The 22,747-nt window shown below is 28.8% G+C and overlaps 1 protein-coding gene across 1 annotated transcript in view; it reads right to left on the minus strand.

Moving 5' to 3' along the window:
• Positions 1–13,500: 13,500 nt before the first annotated feature.
• The window catches only part of LOC107453786 (multiple epidermal growth factor-like domains protein 11), a 52,286-nt gene continuing 43,039 nt past the window's right edge, over positions 13,501–22,747 (minus strand). Inside the window, exons 12-15 of the mRNA XM_016070735.3 lie at positions 20,192–20,304; positions 18,595–18,753; positions 16,325–16,408; positions 13,501–15,674 (exon numbers count right to left, since the gene is read on the minus strand). Coding sequence (XP_015926221.3) covers positions 15,568–15,674; positions 16,325–16,408; positions 18,595–18,753; positions 20,192–20,304 — 463 coding nt within the window. The 3' untranslated portion in view covers positions 13,501–15,567. The remainder of the gene's footprint in view (positions 15,675–16,324; positions 16,409–18,594; positions 18,754–20,191; positions 20,305–22,747) is intronic.

The raw sequence follows: 22,747 nt of genomic DNA on the forward strand, positions 1-22,747 counted from the left end.
TTGAATATTAGTAGTCGTAAACTCAAAATTGGGTCGGCTGTTCTACGATGGTAATAAAATAAAAGTAATAAATTACTTGATGTTGCCAAACTCGGGTATGGGGATTTTAAATCTGAAATTAGTGTTGCCCCCAAAAAATTCGTCTAGGACAACTAAAAGATTGGTAATAACATTTTAGTCTATTTTTTGTCGAAATGTACAAGTTCTAAAATGTTATATGTAACAGGAAGTTGCGTAAATGGTGAGACGAACTTCTACGAGAGTTAGGACACATTATCTGGATTAAAATTGCATAGGAACCCATGCCCAAAAATGTCATCGCACTTCCCTATTATGACCTGTTCAGAAGCACACGAAGAAACAATTCATAATACCAAATCACCCCTACCGGCGTATGACGACATTTTAAAGCAGGATAACCATGCAATTTTAATCCGTTTAATTACTCATCTAGAATTTTGTCGCAATCATGTTGAATACATTTCAACATACATCGCACTGTTGAATACATTTCAACAAAAAATAGACTGAAAAATGTCCCTTTTTAGAAAAATGATTTGAAATCAGCAAATAAAAATTTACAAAATTTGTTGAAAAAATCTCATGCGCCAAAAACGAAAAAAAAAATTTTTTTCCCCATGTAATTCATTCGTTTTTATCTAACAATACTGTCTTGTGTAGTTTTTGGAATACTGAACATAAGTTATTTGTTTAATGCAACAAGTGATTTAAAACATATTTGTAAAGGCGCATTTATCCCGAAGAAAAACGAAGGGGAAAAAAGAAGTAACAGATAAATTGGCAACATCACAGGAAGGTGTGTGCCATTGGGATCTCATACGAGAATCCGGGTTCATATCCCAGGAGAGATTTAAATTTCTTTCTAGTTCGGTCTTGAAGCACAATTTCAACAATTTTTATTCGATACCTTAAAATTTTAACTGAATTATTTTCCAATTTCTCTAATAAAGTCAAGTTGCTTGCTATATATGCTGTCTTTTTAATTTAAATATGAATAATAAGTTTAAAAAAAAAATTAATAACTATGTTTTTTAAGTGAACTGAAAAAGATGAAATAATTTTTTCTCATAACAAAAACGAAAATAGTGTATCTATCACTTGCGAAAGAAATGCGAGAATTTCCAATTCCTTACGAAACTGGTTCTCGATGCATTTTTCGTTTTAAGTTTGATTAAATTATAGTTATTTTCTCCTTTCTTAGCTTATTTAAAAAAGCAGTTTTGAAAATTTATATTTTATTTTATTATTTGCAAAAAAGTTAATAACTACGTTTCTTAAGTAGATGGAAAAGGAGAAAATAATTTTATTTTCCTCATAAAAAAAATAGTATGTCGATGACTTGTAAAAGAAATGGCAGAATTTTAGTTTCTAACGAAGCTGGTGCACGATGCATGTTTTGTTTTAGGTTTGAATATAAAAAAAAACTATTTTTTCATTTTAACTTAATTTTTAAAAAAAGAAGTTTCGGAAATTTTTGTTTTCCTTTTAGATTTCTGCTTTCAAGTTTGTTTTTGAAGATTTTGAGATGCGAAATAAATTTTGATTTTCGAAATATTTTGGATACATTACTTAGAAATCAATTGTAACTGCATTGGGATTAGACGCGATGTCTCATTTGAAATGTCGGCATTCAAATTAGTTTAAAACTGTTATTTTTTCATGTTATTTTAGACTAGTTAATTTAGAATAAAATAAATAAATAGACCACAATCTGTGCTATATATAAAGTACATATACATCGAAAACAAAAATGAACAGTGAAATATAAGCTGAGAAATCGTAAAGGTAAAGATGTTCTTTACTCTTTACTGTAAATTTTGCGGTTAATTAAAGAGACAGTCTGCTGCCGGCTATTTTACTACAATTTTCTAACAATTTAAAAAAATACTATAAAGCAAATTTTTGATGTTTTATACTATTTCATTTTCCTATCACGCGGATATACTGTATACGCCTACGCTAATGATGGAACTTAACTTTTTAAAACATATTGGAGGTTAACGCTTATAATTTATTTTCATGTCTTTTGTTTATTTCCACATTATTTTCTCATTTGAAAAAGAATAATCTGTAATACAATTTTACATTATATTGTAATATTGTCGTCGTGTTAATATTAATAGGAAAATAATTTTTTTGATCTCTGAAAACTTATTTTATATTCAACAATATTCATCTTTTAAGGAACCACTTTATTTGAAGAGCATCAATTCCTTATGAGGTTCATATTGGATCTTAGGGAAGTCCAAAATCCTGTTGTTTTAGTGCTGAACTGCTTTACATTATAATTTTAAAGCACAAGAAAAACATGGATACATCTATAACGTAATCCTTGTTTTTGTCAAGTCAAACAGTTTACGGAAAAATATATTGAATGTCAAAAAAAGGTTAAAATACTCTATTTCTAACGTTAAACTCAAAATCATGCTTCTGATTTTCAGTGAATTTTGCTTAACATTTGATAAAAAGCTGTGTTCCATATTAACCCACTGACGTTGAAAGTCTGTAATTTACCTTACGTAATACCCTCAATTAATAAAATAAATATCAATTCATCCTTTTGACGTAAAATCCTATTAAAATCATTTAATTTAGCTATTATTAAGTATCAGTAACACAAAAATATTATCAATATTTATTATTTATACAAAAATTTCGATGCATCGCAAAAATTGAACTTTCGTGTAAAAAAGATTATTAAATATTTCCTTTTTTTAAATTTTATTTACATTTTAATTCCAATTCCAATAGATAATGTAATAGAAAGTTTGTTTGTTTTACGTTTCCTTCTTTATTGAACTTTTTTTAAACAAAATATCAGTACAGTGTAAAATTCGTTTTATGTTAATTTCTTCATTAATCCATCGCAAGAACGCAAAAAAACTATATTTCGCAAATCCATGGCTTTCTAAATTTCCACAATTATAATGAACAAATTTGGTCAATCAAAGGCCTGTATTTTTATATATCGTAAAAGGCGACATGTTTACAAAAATTCGAGCTTTTGATTGGCTTAACTGAGCCATCATAACTACGAAAACTTAGCTGAATTCCACCCTAATGCCAGCAAGGATATGAATTTTTTTCAACTAGATGACAAAGTTAACAATCAGTTATTCCATTGCTGACCCTTTTGTATTTCTTTGATTCTGTTAATTTAAGGAAAATACTAAATTTGTTAAAACAAAATTGTGTCACATTTTCCAATTATAAATTTAAATAGCATTATTGTCAAATTTTGGCTCTTCAGATGTGGTATATACTTTTAATTGTCAGAAAATTAATAAAATGGACAGAACGATATTTCGTCGGACCATTGAAGGGGGGGGGGGGACTTTATAGCTATTTTAGGTTCTAGTTAATTTTCTAGTTACATATCTGTAACGAGGTGAAAAATTTAAATGCCTCCATAAAGTTCGGTTCGTCATTACTGAATTAGTGAAGCAGACGGGGGGGGGGGACAAAGAATTTTTTACCCCCAGCCCAATTAGGCTACGTCGGGCCCTGCCCATGTATTTTATTCAAATGATAAGAACTTTTAAGATGATGAGATTATTTACCTAAAGGTTTAGTATTTTGTAGTATATAGTTTTGTAGTCTTATACTTCTATTAGTATACAATTTTTATATTCAAAGAACATACACTGAAAAAAATATCCTTTTAAATTTCCTTTTCCAGTACATTTATTGAAATGATAAGAAAGTATACAATAAACTACACTCAACTGAATGTTTCAGGAAAGAAAACTCCTCATTTATTCAATACTTCAGCTTTTCCTGAAATCATTGGATTCCTTACCAAGGACTGCCTTAAAGATTTCTTTTTTTAAAAAAAAAGAACGCAACTCTGCTTCTATTTTTGTGGTCATCCCCTTGGGGCATTCAATTTTTCCGTATCCAACCTATCTTTATAAATTGGGAAAGTGTTTTGGCCCTGTCTTAAAAGTTGAAGACCACTGGGCTTCTGATTCCCGTCACCCCCAGGCAAGTCAGTTCCTGTTCCGTAAAGTTCTTGGAAGGAATGTTTAACACTGGACATCTTTGGATCCGATTTCTTTTTCTTTCTTTTTATAAGTCCTTTTATTTTCAACCACCATACACAACTGATAGCGATATTCGCCGTGGTGGAGAAAATTTTAAGAAAACTTATTTGTCGTTATTTCAAGTTGCTTGAAAGGAGAAAGTCTATTTTATTTCCTTAACCACTTCTATCTGAAATAAATAAGTTTTTTTTCTTCTTTTTAGCAAAAACTGCCAATGACAGTTTGAGATAGCTACATATCTATTACATTTTGATGCCATAATTGTAACATAAATTTTATTGCTAATAGATCAAATTCAAGTTCTTTATATCGTTCATTAATTTATAATTCGTAGTTAATTCATTCATTCGTATTGTATTCTCCATTGATTTCGTAATTATTGATTTCGTGAATAGCAATTAAATAAATTGTTCTAACGTAATTTGTGTAAACAACTGTGGAATCACTATTTCTAAAGGGCCGGGATAACCTGGTCGGTAGGGCACTGGGCCCATGTCCGTGAGTTCGTGGGTTCGAATCCGGCCGTCTGAAGACTCCCCGTGAAGTAAAGTGACAAGTTAAATCTGTCGAGTCGCAAAAGTCCTCTATGTTCCCATAACAAATCAATACCTCTGGGGGTACTGGATTGGAGATCGATCGTTCTCTGATTCGGGTCAAAATTGCGATCTGTGGATGTATGAATGGGTCAGCCCTATAAGCGGGTGCGACGTATGGTGTGGCAGAAGTCGAATTCTTGGCCATAGATGGCGCCACAGAAAAAAAAGAAACGCACACTCTGCCTTAAATTTGCTCGGTTTCACCTAGCAGGCTTACCCCCGTGGCAAGTGGCATTAGTAACAACAACAACTATTTATCATATTTTCTTTTTTCAAACAAAGAAATAGTATACTAAAGAAATATTTTCATCTTGCTACAAATTATTTAGCTTAATTGACACTGAATACGAAACGTCCTTTTTACCCTTTATTTTGTTTAAAAATGCCTTTATTTCAACTTATAGTAAATAAGTTCATAGGTTTATTTAGTTGGGCAATTATTTATAAAAATTTAATTACTATTTTATCCCTGCAACTTATAATTCTTAGGGCAAAATTTTATTATTCGAAATTCGGAGATGTTCCGTGAAAAAATAATTAAGAAGATCAGAGTTTCACAATTTAATAATAGCTGAAAACAATAGCTGATAATTGGAATAAGTAGTTGAAATACAACAATAATGTGAATAAATAGCTCAAAAATAAATAAAAAGAATATGCTTTCACAATTTTAACAGTTGTTTTATCATATTTTCCCCTAGTTGAATTGTATTTGTTCATTGTATTTATTTTATAAAGTTTTAATTCCTCATATCTAAATTTTAATACTTCTTCGTATTGTATCCACTTATTCTGAATATGCCACTTTAATACCATCAAAAGAAATTTTTAGAGACTCAAAACATTCACTTCCTAATTTTGGTGTACGAATTCTCAGAACAGTATCATGTTTATTTAGATTTAAAAGAAGCTTAACATGAAAATAAGCACAAAGCATATTAAAAGCTCACAACTTTATTACCCCTCTCGTTATGAGATAAGGGTTGGGGAATTAAGTTAAAGACTTTTCCGCTTAGAGAATATTTTTTGTAGTACGTAATCCAGTTCTAGAGGATTATTTCTAAAAGCACTTTGTACCTCTATATCACAATACCAAAAAAGAAACACATACATTACCACGCCATTAAATTTTAAGAGGATTCGCATTCTGCATGATGCAGCGGTTGATAGTTGGGGAGATAAAATATAACAAACTGATGTGTAAAAATAATTAAACTTACCTTAGGCAGCTATCATAAAATTATATTTTCGGAAGAGGAAATATCGTATGTAAAAAGAAATTGCTATGGAGCTCTTTTGTGTAGAAAAGTTATTCATTTTTTATATATGCTCTTGATTTATTATTGATGCGCAAGAATAGTTGATTTGTTTATTTATGCAGCTCAATGTTTACTATGCTCTTGCTGTTGTTTCTAATGCCACTTTCAAATACCAGCAAACCTGCTTGGTGATTGGTGAAACCGAGTGAATTTAAGGCAGAGAGTACGTTCCTTTGTTTTCAGTGGCGCCATCTATGGCCAAGAATACGACCCACACACACCACAGCCTGTTTAATGGGCGAACCCATTCATAGACCCATTCATACATCCACAGATCGTAATTTTGACCTGAACCAGAGAACGATCGATTTCCAATTCAGAACCCTCATTGCTATAATTTGTTATGGGAACATGACTGACTTTGTGACCAGATAGATTTAACTTGCACCAGTCACCATTAACTACATGGCCGGTAGGATAAAACTCACGACCTCTTTGACATGAACCGAACACCCTACCAACCACGCTGTACCAGCCCTCGGTCAAGTATATTTTCATCTGTATTTAGTTGGTCGAGATTCTTTCAAAAACTCTTCTGCTTTTAGATTCTCGGGAAGTTAATGAACTTACGGAATTTTTCTACTTGGACTAAACCACTTGAGAGTTATAAGCAGGAACATCAAGATATTCATCGAGTATAACTCGTATAAAAAAGCAGTAATGTTTATACTCATTGTTGTTTAAGTTTTGTGAGTTTATGTTGTTTATTTAAGTTTTGTGAGTTTACAATAAAGAACATCTTTTACCTTTACGTTTGAAACCGTTTAGAACTAATACGGTAAAAAAAACATGAAGAAACCAATCTCTTGCATATAAATCCAACGCCATACCAACCAGGCTATCCCGGTTATGTTTATGTAACAAATTAATATAATAAATAAGTGGTCTCTTTAAGATTAACTTGTTTCAAAAACGAACTATGCCTTGCTTAGAAAGCACATCTAATTCAACTAAATTAAAGAAATAAATGTGTTTTTTCCCCTTTTTAATCCTCTTATAGCTTTTCATTGAATGTACATGACATTCGTTAAAAACTTAATAATACTCATTAAAAAATAAAAAGTTCATTAATTGCAAAATTATTATTGAAAGAAAATACTTTTCCATCGTAATTACGCAGTTTCTGTTCCTTTTGCGACTTATATGCTTTGAAAACATATCTAACTCAACTAATTAATGAAATAAATGCATTTTTTCTCTTTTTTTCTTTTCAACAGGACTACAATTGCTCATTATGCCATGCGCGAAAACGTCGTCATACGCAGATAGGGAAGTTTTCGCATTACACTCTGTTCAGAAGTTCACGGAAAAACTATACAGAATAGGGAAGTACCCCAAGTTGCGTAGGAAAACATTTTCGAGCAAATGTTCTATGCAATTATAATCCTGATGATGTTCCTTGACTCCCCGAAAAGTTTGGCGCAATTTACACTCGAACCCTTGTATATATCTTTTTAAACTTGTACATTTCGACAAAAAAAAGATTATGTCATTTTTAAAATCAACTGAACCTCGGAGCGAGAAACCGATTACAAATTTGAAATCAGCGACACAAAAGTATCTAAAATCTGTTTAAAAAATCAATAAAATTGCAACAACAAAAAATTCACCAGTGTTATTCGTTATACACGCACATAACATATTCAACTATTTTGTAATTATTAAACTTTTTTTCCCTTATAAAATGAGTAATGATTATAATTATTTTATAATTATTACACACAATAAAAAGAAATTTTACAATATGCAGTCGCATATCAAAATAGATGGCTGTATTTGAAAAGGAAAATGTTTGAAAACAGTACTATATTGGAAAACAGAATTTTTCCGCCAATTAGTAACATCTAAAGAAATTCATTTATAGGGAAAAGAATGATTTGGCGAAGTTATTTTTCAGACATAACATACAATTTTTCAATTAGAATAGAAAAAGTTTCAGGCGGCGAATAAAAGTAAATTCTGTGCAGCTAGTAAGGAATTTTGGCGGAAATGATAGGCAGAGAAATATGTATTTTTGACAAGAGTTTATTAAGAAATTTTTCCTCTCTAAAATGACTTATCACAGAGAAATCGTTATAAAATGTAATAATTTATCTAGAAGAAAATTTTTGGCAAATTAACTTTTGCAACTTGCCTTTGAATCATGAATTGATCATATTCGTACTACTTCTACGCTGATCTAAAAATTCTGATAACATTAGTGCATTGTTTGGCAATGTCATTTCCAGTTTTAAAAAAATCCTAATTTTCTGTTAATAAAATCAATATATATATTTATTATTTAAGCAAATCATTTGGCAATTTATTAATTGGTCTTAAAAAGTATAGTTTTAAATATCGCACATCTAGTCAAAAATACAAAACTGAAAAGTAAACTTAACGAAATAAATTATCTTTATGTCATGTTCTAAGATATCATGATAAAACTGTCATATTTTACCATATTTACCAAATTAGCTTTTGTAACTTGCCCTTGAATCTGATCTCATCTTATTCGTATTTTCTCGTGCACAGAGAAAAAATTCCGGTAAAATTACTGTGATGTATGTTAATGACAGTTCCGTTTTAGAAAGCATAATTTAGGATTGATAAAACTAAAATACACTGAAGAGCCATTACATTATGACCACCCTCTACCTATAACAATGAGCCCAGATTTGCACTATTTCTCGCCCAGGAACAATATTTTCATGGGGCACATTAGGACCCATAATCCTCATAGAACAATCCCTGATCACCCATTCAAGGCAACAGTTTTTCCTGCAGGGGATGGTGTTTACCAACAGAATAATGCACCTTGTCATAAGGGTCGAATCGTCATGGATTGGTTCGAGGAACATACCAGGGACTTTCAAGTCATGTCTTTTTCCCCCAAATTCACCTGACCTTAATCCAATAGAGCATTTGTGGTCCTACTTGGAAAACCAAATTCGTGCTGCCACGCTTCCCCGCCGCAATGTGAGGGAATTGCAGGACCAGTTGGTGAGTGCTTGGTACCAGATACCTCAGATTACCTATCAGAACCTTGTAGAATCAATGCCACAGCAGTTTTGAGGGCTAAAGGTGGTCCTACATGTTATTAGCAGGGTGGTCATAATGCAATGGCTCTTTGGTGTATATGTTATTTAAACAAATCATTTGTTTATTTTTCCATTCCTATGGCAACGGTTTACCGTAAATCCTGGTTTTTAAAACACAGTACTTATTATCACACATTTAGTCAAAAATACAAACTGTAAAGTAAATTTAACCGAATGAATGGATTTTAATGCCAAGATTTAAAATAGTGCGATAAAATAACCAAATTTTACAACGTTTACCAAATTTTGTCTCATATTATACAACCGCGTTTTAATGTTAATTTTGCAAAAGTCGCTACCAAAACACAAAGGGTAAAAATTACAGAGCTCTTTTTGCTCCAATAGAGCTAAAAACACGTTAAATTTTGCCATATTTTGGGTAGTTTTGACCATGCTTTTTAATCAATGTGTCTAAAAAATCAACATTTGCAAGTTTTTATATTATTGATGCTTGTTATATTACAAATCATTCTTGTATATTCTTTAGGTATATTGGTTTTTAATTGAATCTTGCGAATTTGCCAATAAACCATTTTTAGAAAAGCTATGCCTTCATTCAAATTGAACTGTAACCAATTTTAAGAAAAATCTAAACGATTATGTGAATTTTTGTAGTGAGTTTGGTACAGTTTAACGCTGCGGCAAATTTCCGATATCATTTTATAGTTCAACTCGATAACCTATTAGGATTGCGGCAAAGTTGAACGATATTGAACTTTTCATGATTATTTTTTGAAATGAACTTTATAAAGGTCACTTTCACTTTCGAATACAATTCTTAATAACACGTGTTACAATTTTACTGTTACTGTTTTTCTTAAACTTTTGCAATATTACAATACTTTAACTCTAATTCTAATTATTTATATTCTAATTATTTATTTACTTTGCTTTATTTCTTTTTCTTTACTTTTTCAATACCACGTGTAACAATTGTATTGTCTAACAAGCATTTTTAAACTTTCACAAGAGTACAGTACTTTCACTTTTAGTTCAACTACTTACTTTTATACCTTTTTTATTATACCGGGAAGTAGCATTTATTCTTAAAAGTACATCAGTGTATAGTTTTATTATTAATACTTAATTTCATTTATTTACTTTCTTTACTATTTACTTTTTTACTGTTTCCTTTCTCGGCACTTATTCTTCAAGTAACTCAAATAAACATGATTAACTACAACTTTTTTAATGTGAAGAAAACTAAGCAAATGTGATGAGCATGTTAACATTGCGTTAAATGCTAAAATTACTTTTGCTAGCAATAAATAAATTCTAACAACCGAAACTAATAATTTTTTTGTGCCTTGATATCTCATTTATGTAGTATTATGCACAATATAAAAAATCGAAGACCTAAATAAATTTTAACCATATGATCGGGTTTTCACTTGGATGCAATATCAACCAATTGCACTAAGTAATTCACAGTTACCAAATCAACCAAATGCAACATATTGATAAACATTAGGAGTTCGATATCTAACAGAAACCGAAATAATTTTCTCTATTTCTGTGATACACACAGTGCACAGATCTTTTATTTCTCTAATAAATGCCTACAGGTGTGTACAACAGGCTGTTGGCGGCATTGTGACAAAATCATCTTGACGAGCAAGACACGCCTTTCCAGCGTAAGCGGTTAATTTTTTTAAAAGACTAGCCTTAAATATGCTAATTAATTTGTGCGGATTTAAATTCAGATTACAAAAAAAAGAACGTAATTTCTCAGAATAATTTGCTAATTCTGAAAAATATACTAAATATTATCTGAGTAAAGTGTTCCTTCTTTTTATGGCGAAGGGTCGAGTTTTTAACCCCAAAATGAAGGGGGTATTTCTTAAATACTTAACGCGAATCAAAATCTTTTAGCTCTCAATTACGAAATTCGTTGATCTTTCACGCAAAAAATATATCTATACTTAATATTTATTTAGTTAATATTTGTTTATTTAATATTTATTTATATAATATTTATTTAACTAAATAACTGTCGAAACATTTTGAAATTTTTATGTACATTATATCTATTTCTATTTATTTACCATAATCATGTATTATAGAAAAATATACTTATTGTTATTTTTTCCAAAATCATTATTAAAGCTCTTCGGTAAAAATTCCCAAACTCTTATATGTTTCCATAGAGCCAGAAACGCGGAAAATTTAACCCTTTGTTAGTAGTTTATTTGGCCATACATTTTTTCTCAGTACTTTTCTCTTGCTAGTTTAACTAAACAAATGCTGGAATACGGATTTCTAAAATATGTTCTTCATATACATGAATTTCTGAGTTAATATCATCAATTTAGACGTTTTTTCGTTTAAATTTACGCTAAAGTTATTATTAAGCATTGAAATTCAGCAAATTACTTTAAAACGGGTTATTGTTTTTTCGTTTGCTTGTTCGTATAAATTTTTCCTTTATTTAGATTTTTTTTTCCTTTTCGTTGATAAATATCTAAACAAGATCTAAACAAGAGAAAATGTCTTTACAGATAGGTCGCTTATCGTTTTATAGAGACAGGGATAATCTTTATTTTATTATATTTTTTTTTATTAAAAAATCTGTGAAAGTATACTGTCTTACTCTAATTATTTAGACACGCAGAAATGTTTTAAACTGATGATGCGAATGAGAAAATATGAATTGAGAAAATATACGAAAGTTGATAATGAAAAAAAATATTTCAGTTCTTAGTTAATCAAATGAACAATTTAAACTGAAAATATTTATTTCAGTTATTTTCTCCTAAAAATATGTTTATCAGTTATTAGTATATGCTTTTCAGTTTTATCAGTTATTTTCTCCTGAAAATGTGGCTTGCATTAAAAAAAAATTTTTACAATTTAATTATCTGTTAATTGCATTAATAAAATAATTTGTTTAGCATTAGTAGCTTTTAAAATATTCAAATTATATTTCATAAATTTTATTTGTAGGAATTCTAAAAATATTGGTTATAAACTTGTTAATTTTGTTATTGTTAATAATATTTGAACACAAAATACGTTAAACAATTTTCCTGAATATTTTTGGCAAACACAAATTTGTCATAAATCAAAACTCTTCGTGTGCACGACAAAGCAAAATTCCTCAGTTTGTTTGAATATGATAATTTCCGAGTAACAATTAAGAGATATGCTTTTTGCTTGCGTGATCACAAATCACGCATTACTTAGTAGCAAAAAAATACTTTCAAGTGATTTTCGAATTAAAAACAGCTTATTGTTTTCTGTTTCAAATTATTTTAAGCTTCGAACTATTTTCATTTACTGAGAAAAAATAGAAAATATAAAGGTTTTCTAAAAAAAATTTTCCACAATAATTAAGTTCTTCTTTGCGAATATGAAATTGGACGATACAAAATATTACTACAGGCCTAATAAATAATTGTTAGTTTTAATATTTTTTGACATTTTTGTGCCTTTTATTATGAGAGATATATGTCAATAAACGTAATTGTAAGGACTTTTGTTAATAATTTTAATTTTAGAGATGTTTGCTAGCAATTAACCTAAGTATAATTCCGGCCTTAAATGGCCTCAATTTGCACATAATTATCTCTGATTAACAGTCAACTCAGTTTTATATGCTACTATCTTCAATATCCATTAAAATTAGCGATATTAATTGGTGAGTAGAATTGTTTATTAGAAACTGAAATCAATATCATAATTTTTATTACATTAACTGTCGCTAATTATAGTTAATTACTTAAATATCAAAGGATTTCGTTAATATATTTTTTTTTTGAATAATGAAAAGTAACTTTGAATGACTTAATCTATTTATGTTTTATTAGGATCAACTTACAAGATTTTAGATATTGATTGAATCTCTAAAATGTTATCAATGAGTAAAAAAGAAATCGAAAGTTTGTATGAAATTAAAAATTGTTGCTAAAAAGATGAAATACAATTTCGTAAAATTGAATTAATGTTTTAAATGTGATTTCAATTTCAATTTATTTACTTTTTTGAATCAATGTAAAGGTTATTTGATTTTTTTTACTGGCAAAAATGCAACGAATTATTTTACAAAAGACTAAGATAAGATTTCCATCTTGTAATATTCAGGAAAAATATTCTATACAATTTATGAGCAAATAAATTTACATTCTGTGGACGAAAACATAATATAGCATTTCGAGAATATAGATTAATAAATTTATGTATTATTTTAGCTTTAATTTATTTATGTTTTCTTATGTTAACATAAAATATAAGTTTATATGTTTTCTTTTGTTATTATATTTTACTCAATGTATAAACTGTTTTTTTTCGCAAGAGATAAATTGAAATTTCTATTGCCTTAAGAGAAATATTTGTTAAAATTTATATGAAAACAAGCTTTGTGCACGAAAACATACGAAATTGCTTTTCAGGTCAATGAATTGTAAATCCAAATAAATCATTAATAATAATGATAACAAAAAAATAATAATTTTCCATTCGAAGAATTTATTCATTTTTTACACATTGGTAGCTTAAGACAGTGCCTTAAAAATTCAATAAAAATGTATTTGAAGATTAATGATTATTCACTACATAAAAATAACTAACTTTATAAAATGTCGAGAGAGAAAAAGTAGTTGTATCATTTATATTTATTTGGAATTATATATTAATTCATGAATCATAATTATGAATGTTTATATCGGTTTACAAATGCTTATATCAGTTTACAAATGTATATAATCCTTAGCATAAAAAAAAAGATTGATTATGAATGTAACATTGTTCTCTAATGAATAAATGTTAGCACAAATATAATATCAAATGGCAAGATGATATAGATATTTTATTTAACATAACTGCTTATCTATTGAGATATACAATTTATTCCCGCAAGAATTACAATAAAAACGAACATCAACCTAATATGTATGCACAATGTGCAAATTAAAAATCGGACGATCCTGAATAACTTGTGATATAGATTAGATTTTCACGCTTTAGGACTCAAACTCAATGGCTTAAGGGAGAGACCACAAATATGAGAAATAATAAGTGAATACGATATTTCAAGTTACGAATTTTATGTATCTGACATTTTAGATATTCAATTTATCAAGAACTATTCCGACTGATTTCCCGTAAATTTTGTATTTTTTCAAGTAAAATTAAATTCTTTAAAATGATACAAAAGTTGTATATAATTCAAAATTTTTTCGACCATTATTGAATAAAATAATCAAAAATAATTAATATTTTCTTAAAGTTAACTTTCGCATTTATAATTTTTCGATTCGCTTAAAAAGTTTTCGGGATACAGCGAAATACCAAAAAATTATCATTACAGTGTCCAAACTTTGAATCCTGACCAAACTATTGGGGCCATATTTCCCAGATTGCAGCTGCTCCCTATATTTTGGGGTTCAGAAATCTAAATCCGTCCAAACAATTAGCATGTTTATTCACAGGAAATATGTTTTTTTGTCTGATAATACATCGTCTGCACTTATAAATAACTTATAATATCGTCTGCACTTATAAATTAGCATAGTCACCTATCGAGCAATTAAGATTGAATCCTAGAACGTGAAAATCCGATCATTAAATCAAAAACTATTCGAAGTAATCCACTTTTTTTGGCGCATTATACTTGCAAGGTGCCTGTTGAAATTCGCAACCGACCTAACTATTGAAACAGTTTCTGCTATAGTTATAAAAAAAAACAGTCCAGTGTGATGTGAGCAATAAGATGCTTTTTGGTTCAAAAAAACTTATTTACTATGAGCCATTGCAAGAAATGGGGGAAAAAGTAAACTTTCCTTTTTGCCTCGGTTTTTTGGAGCTGTAAGCAGTCTCTTCTTTAAATTGTCACTTGTAACATGAGGGGAGAGTTACATATACATATATATATATATATNTATATATATATATATCACTTTCCCCATTGTCGAAACAAATGTTTTCATCACTCACAGCTGGAATGTATGCCAAATATATATCGGAAACTTGTATAATTTTACATCATTTCATCATTGGTTGGTGTTTAATGACAGATTCATATGCTGCCTCGAAATTCGACTTTGCTGCCATTAAATTTTGAAATTAACACTGAAGGCAAGGGTCATACAGTAGGTCAAACTCTCGGTTATGGAAATTGTATTGCGAAAAATCATGAAAAAACGTCGAAGTTAACCCGGTGGCAAAAACCACCGGCACCGACTACCAATGGGGAACGCTTACGCTATGGTCATATGGAAACAGCATGCAAATTAACTTCCCCACACCGTCCACTAGCTATCCTAAACGCTTAGCATTCTTGTACAAAAAGCAAAGAGCCGCCGTACTGACTTATGATCCATCTTGTCCTTTAAAAGTTGTAAAGGACGAAAACTGACGCAACTTGCACTTAAAATGTGTAAAAACAAAGAAACCTAATGAAATAGATTTCGTTATCATATTTTAATTAAGAAGAACTAATTAAAATATGCTAATGAAACCTTTTTAATTACATTTTGTTTGTTTTTTATTTTATTTTGTATTAAATTCTATTTTAATTTTCATAATGATGTTCTTCAAGATTTCTAGCATCTTCATAAATGGAAATTCTGTATAATGAAACTTTATCGCTTTTCTCATCAGTTGTTTCTTGGTTATCTCCTAAAATAACAAAAACATCTTAAAGTTTAAAAATCTTTTACGAAAATATCATTTTTAAGAACTTTTAGAAAAGACCTCGAAAGGAGTATTTCTAAACTTATCTTTTAGAAAAAAATAAAAATAAATAGAAAATCAATGAAATAAAATGTCTTTAATTACGACTTTTGTTTTTTATGCACGTATACTGAAACAAAATCTGATCCCATTTATTTGTGGTTTCATTTTTATACAATTGATTTTTTAAGTATTTATTTAAAGAAAATTAAATCGAAAAAATACTTAGTAAGATTAATTATGTTTATTTAGTAAAATACGAATTTTCTGTTCATTTAAAGGAATATTTTTAGGTTAAAAAAATTTCGAAACAGTGTACCATTTGCATTACTGGTACTTTAGTAAACGATGTTTAATTTTAAACTTGAACAATAATATCATTTAAACATGCACACGATTGATTTACTTATAATGTAATGCTATTCAACCTGATTATAGATGCAATAAATTTGTACGGTATTATGATTCAGTATTCACTAATGTTCGGTACAGTGCAATGATTATCTTACACAAAGCTCTAAAAAATTTTAATTATAGAATTTATTTATCTTTTGATATTATTTTTTAGACACTAAATTGTTGTTAATTAAACTTACTTGATGAAGAGTACGAAGCAACAGCATTTGCCGAAAATTCCTTTTTGGCTGTCCTCCCCTTAAACGAGAAAAAATCTTCCTCATCTAAAAAAATTTTTAAAAAAGTTTTAAAAAAAGTAAAAAATGATATTTTTTATAAATTTAATATAAATACAGCATTGCGCAATGTTAATGTAAAATAGATTTGTTTTCTGGTGTAACTAATATAAAAATAAACTCTTACATTTGAAAACGAAAGTTGCGAAGTTATTAAAATATTCGTTAAATATTAAGTTTTTAAATACTCAAGTACAGTAAACAGCACCTTTATTTTCTGTTTAAAATTTACTTACTAAGCAGTATTTCAACTTTTACTTTGAAATGTATGTTTACGAAAATTATCTAGTCAATCCTTCGAAATCTTAAGTGGACATGTTTAAATAAACTAACAGAAGCAACATAGCATCAATCCATATAAACATCATTTGTAATTGTGTACATTTGCAAATAATGCTATTTTTTATAAATTTACCTACTCAATGACTATGCCATTTATTATCAAAATTATAAAAACAACTATTCACAAGTATTTGAACCGTCTTATCATACTAGTAACGTTTTCATTCCAAGCTCTTTTTCCTACTAAACCTACGAAACTCCTGCATGAGCAAACAAACTAATGAAATCAGGCAAGTTGTGAAAAACCATAAACGCACGTGCACAACTGTCATTTGTACCGATTACTTTTCTTTCTTTTATTTTTATTTTGCATACTTGGCTACTACTTTCACTTTTAAAATTATTTTACAATTTATAAAAACTATTGAATCAAACTCGTGAAAAAAAAGTCCTATATGGACTTATGTAAGCAATCTAACGAAAACAGCCAAGTTGCCAAAACTATCAGTACATGCATAAACATTCAATTAGCACACTTTTTAATTTATTTTAATTTAGTTATTCAGTGACAATTTTTTAAGTAAATTTGCTTTACATGTTTATAAAAGCTATCAAATTAATTTCTTGTAAGCGCAATGTCTTACATAGGCAGGTGTAAGAAATCTAGAGAAAACAATAAGTAAAGTAATTTAAGCCACTTACTCTAATTATCAGGATTTTTTTTTCTATTTTAATTTACCCATACAGTGATCATTTTAAGTATAAATATATTTAGCAATTTACGAAATGTCTAACATGTAACTCTCGCTAGCATGAAATACTGCAAGAGCACGTGTAAGCAAACTACTGAAAACAGCAGCCCATATATTATGGTCATCTGTGGGGATGCATAATTAATCCTTTAGTGTGCATAAATTTCTAACAAAATATATCACATAATTTAACGTAAAATTTTGCTAATCTTGAGCCACCTTGAAACTACACTTAGGATTCGATACCAGCGTAACTTTAATTTTGCAAAGCGTTAAACAGTTACATTGGCTGTTGCATTTGAAATGTAGAATTACAACTCTTAAAAAAATCAGACTTTTTTTCCTTTTTATGAACAATTTTTCTCTATCATAAAATAAACACGTTAAAAATATGCAATATATAAAATAAACAGAATAATTTGGAAGTACCTTAGTCGATCTTACTAACAGATTCACGTTAGCAAAATTTCTTAGCAAAATTTGCATGAATAAGGCTAAAAAACGGAAAATTTCTGGCATAATGATACTTTACTTTATTCTACTGCACCTATCAATAATAAAGAATTTAATTATGGAATTAGAGAGGTGGTGAAAAATCAAAGCGTAAGCAAGAAAAGGAGAAAAAACGCTACTCTGTAATATCCTGTCAAACAAATGAATGCATCTACCTTACCCACAATCGTTATTTAACTTTCAAAATCACATTTTCAATACAAAAGGTATAAAATAATAATAATAAAATTTAGGTTAGCAATCATCATGTTCAGTAAAATATTACTGAAGAAATTACGATATTAAGTACCGGTTCTTTGGGTGCATTATCCGTAAAATCTATTTTTGCCGTAAACTATTATATCGTAATTTTTACAATAATGTTTATTTAATTACAGTGATTTAGCTATTTTACGGCAATTATTACTGTAAAAATTACGATACATCAAATTCTTTGTTCCGTAACATGTTCAGTAATTTAATCCGGAATTTCTCACTGTGTGTTTAGGACTGTGTGTTTTGAAGACATTTTTTCTAGTTAAACAAGACACTAGACGTTTTTCTAATGTCGTTAGGCAAATATTTCAAAATTAGAATTAGTGTTACAGTGTCATTAAAAGGCTATGAAATATTAAGTGATATACTAACTTGAAAATTTCTTTTCATTTTTCGATGCACAGTTTTGTTGAATAGCAGATTCGGGACTTTTCATAGATAATCTATTCGGAGTCAAAAAAGCTGCTGATTTTGAAGAAGGAATCGCGTGCACTTCACATTCCTCATAGATGGGATTCTCAAATTGTTGCCCTGAAGAATAAAATCGTGTAATATTTGTATAATGCAGTGAAAAGTATAGATTTTAACTAGTGTGTTGCATTTTTCTTTGCAGAGTCACATTGATTATGTTTCTTTCTTTCTCAACACAATTATTCAATTCCTACAATTAGTTCACACTGTCCCTATATCTTGTTCAAGTTTTCAATCATTAATAAAATACTTATTATTCTTCCACTCAAATTCAAATACACTTTTTTTAAACTTCTCGTGAGCGGCACTTGATGTTAATACAGTTTTTTTCCAAATATTAATTCATTAATTAAGTTTAATTAATTAATTTTAGTTTCATATGCGAGAAAAAATTTTAGAAATTTAATAAAAAAATAGGCATTATTTACAAAAATTTCGTTTAAAATAATTTTTTCTGTCAATAATTTGTTTGTCCCAAGAAAATCTGTCATTTTCCTGGCTACTTTTATTTAGTGGTTTTTAGCCAAAATAGATAGAGCCAGCAATCAATATCTTATGTTAATAGATTTATTAGATACCCTCCTATATGATCATGTCTTGCTGCATGAATAAAGAACCAATTTTCTGGTTCAAAATCTATTTCAAAACATTTTTCCAGATGAGTAGGTTTTGTGTTTGTTCCTGACTTCTTGAAATCATTAATAACATAAACTACATAGATTAATCTGAGTTATTTTAAGAAAGCAGAATGTAATTTCAGCAGAATTTCTGCAGAATGTAAACGTCTTCGGCCAAAATATTAAATTAAAGATAAGTTATATGCTGTAAAATGGCGAATTAGTCATTATCCTGGCTGTCATTTTCCTGGCTTATGAATTCCAGGACATTGAAGTGTTACTAGAAATTTTTTTAACTGCTAGTACTGTAAGGAGGAAAAACAAATATTAACCTAATACCAAGTTTATGTATGATTGTAATATGGTTGGATGTAATCAAAGTTATTTATTTATTTCATGTTTGATTATTATACACAATTTTATTCTGTATATATCAGCAGAAAAAATTTTGATTCTTTCAACAGTGGATAAAAAGAATTAATTTAAGCAATTTGTGGTCCATCTAACATAAAGGCTTAAGTTGAGTTACTTACTATTAACTTAAAATGACTGTTTTTATACTTCTAAGCTAATATGTCATTTTCCTGGCATTTAAGATTTGGTGAATTTCTATTTTATTTTTCTTCTCGAGCAAATGTCAATAAACTACACTGCTCTCTGTAAGATATTAATAAGTGTAACTAAAAAGTATACAAAAAATTTTTTAGATTATTTTGAAGACTTAAAATTTGAAGAAACCTTTTGGTCCGAATTGTCATGTTTAAAAAGAATCACCTATATATGAGCATAAGATTTTAGTTAATGTTTTAAAAAAGCTTTAAAAGTGTTATGGAAATTTTAAAAAAATTGCATTAGCTTGCAAAAAATTATATTTGATTTACCTGAGAATACAGGTAATACTTGTTTTTCATTTCTAGTTGCAGTGCAGCTTTCATCACTTAAGAAATCTGGCAATGCTTGATTTTCAATGACAGTTGCAGTGCTGCTTGCATCACTATTACAAAACCAAGAAGATTTTTATAAATATTAAATTAAACAAAGAGGTGGGGACTTGTGTCAGATTTATGTTCCAAACATTACCAGACACCTCTCTAAGTTATGTAACCAAATACTCTACTACAAAATTCTCAATGGTATGCTGATTCGCTATAATAATCTATTGCTTCTTTTTCAACCGTGCAGTAATCAGAATAAGAAATAGTTTTTTCAAAGCTTCGGGCTTTTCAATGATAAATCTCTTTTCTTTTTTGCATGTTTTTACAAACTCTTTTTTAATGAAATCTCTTTCGCTTAAATCGCTGTTGAACACAATGAAACGAAAACTGATCTGCTTCTGGTGTGACAATCTTTTTGATTCATAGATTCAAAAATCCAAAATCTATGACAGTCAGAATCATAAATTTTTGACCCAGTCATGTCAAGCGTTTTAAACCTTTACTTCATCTTTACTTTAACATTTTCATTTGTTCTTCAATATCATCTTCACTCACAACATTTTCATTGTCTTATTAAGATATTCTACATCTTCATTCATATAAAAGAAATGCCTTATGTCCATTATACCAATGTTTTTTACCCTTAATGAACAATAATAGGTTAATAATAATTTTAATAATTTGAACTTTTTATACCACAATTACTATTGACTTTTAGCAAAACTGGTTGAAAAAACTAAAAAAAAAAATTTGAAAAACTGAGAAATTCCACGTTTTGTATGTCATGGAACCCTACTATCCGAATCAAATGCATTCGTTTTTGTTATAGATACAAATTGAATTTTAAATTTTTGCATTTGTTATCCATGAAAACACTTTTTATGATAGAATTAAGATTTCATAAAGATAGATTTCATGAAGCTTCAAAATCCTGGAAAGAAACCTTTAAACTTGATATTGTATTAGCATGCAAACTAATATTTAAATGTTATATCAGGTCACTAAAATAGTTTGTAAAATTATTTATTTCCTTAGTAATTATTAATGATAAAAGTTTTTAACCGTTATGAAGAAAACGAAATTGTTAACTCACAACTGAATACCAAACTTATGCCGATTTTACACAAAAATGACATTTGGGTTGCCATCTGTTGCCTTTTGAAGATGGGAAATCAATATGAATAAGGACATCAACGAAATAAAAAAAAATTTCTTTCCTGAGAGTTATTACACGGTGCAGATGAGTCGTGGTGTAGGTAAAAATCAGTTCCTATACGCGCGTAGACAAAAACAACAAAAACGAAAATGACGGGGGTGCTACTGAGAAAGCGGGGTAGAATTTTTACGAAAATACTATTCTTGTTCAAGAAATTTTAAATTATAATTTTTTTTCGACATCAAATATGTAAATTTTGCTTTGATATTATTTAAGTTTGGGGTTTAAATAAATACTTGTGACATTCGTGAATACTTTTTTTTTTCTTTTTTTTTTTAGAATCAGTTTTTATGAACAGAAGCCGTTCTTCCCCTTCCTTCTTCCCCTTCGTTCTTCCCCTTCGTTCTTCAATTCTGATAAGATGAAAACAATTCTTTTAATAGAAAAATTCATATGCCAAACAAAAACTAGCAATAAAAGGTGGGAAAGTAAAATTTAGCGTTTAATTCGGTTTCTTTTCTTTCATTTTCTTTTTCTTCACTTGAACTTAGAACTAATGAACTTAAAATGTTACAGTTTTCGATAATGTCTGTATAGAGTTACGTAGTTTGAAACAGCTTAATAAAAAGCTCACAATGGATGGAGAATCTCAAACTTTACAGGTTAGCTCAAAGCTTTATCCCTATAAAAATTTTGACAATATTTTGCATGAAGAGTTTAAGTACATGAAAAAAAGTTAAGAAACAATAGAAAAATCTACATTAATGCTTCTTATGTAAAGCGATATAACGTATGGTAAAGATTGAACAAAATATTTTAAACTATAATTTACCGGGAATAATAATTTCAGGAAATGATGAATAAAAATTAAATCAGTTGAACTCAACTTCGGAAAATCATTTTGATACATTTTTGGCACACTATTTAGGGAAACATTTAGCGTGATATTCTCCTTTGGCACGCTTTTAATCAAAAAAATAATTTATCAGAGTTTGTAACTTTTTTTGATGAAGAATAGGCCTAAAGTTTTAGATTATAAATACAAATCATAAAAAAATCTATTCAGAAATAACCAACATTTATGTTCTCATGGCAAATAATCTTACAAATTAAAAATATGGATCAATTTAATGATGAAACACACTTTACAAACTAATCAGAAAAAAAAGTTTTAGTTTAAGCACTATGGTTTTCATGCACGCAAAAAAAATGTTTCTTTATTCTGTGCTGCACGGTGAAAAAAATTCTGATTAAATTATCGTACTGAACAATAATAATACTTAGGTAAAAACAAAAACTAGAATTCTGGCTAATAAAGCTAAAATGCACGGTTTTTAAACCATTAA

Source organism: Parasteatoda tepidariorum, chromosome 7 (genome assembly GCF_043381705.1).
Source record: "Parasteatoda tepidariorum isolate YZ-2023 chromosome 7, CAS_Ptep_4.0, whole genome shotgun sequence".
In the NCBI taxonomy this organism is placed as follows: Eukaryota; Metazoa; Arthropoda; class Arachnida; order Araneae; family Theridiidae; genus Parasteatoda; species Parasteatoda tepidariorum.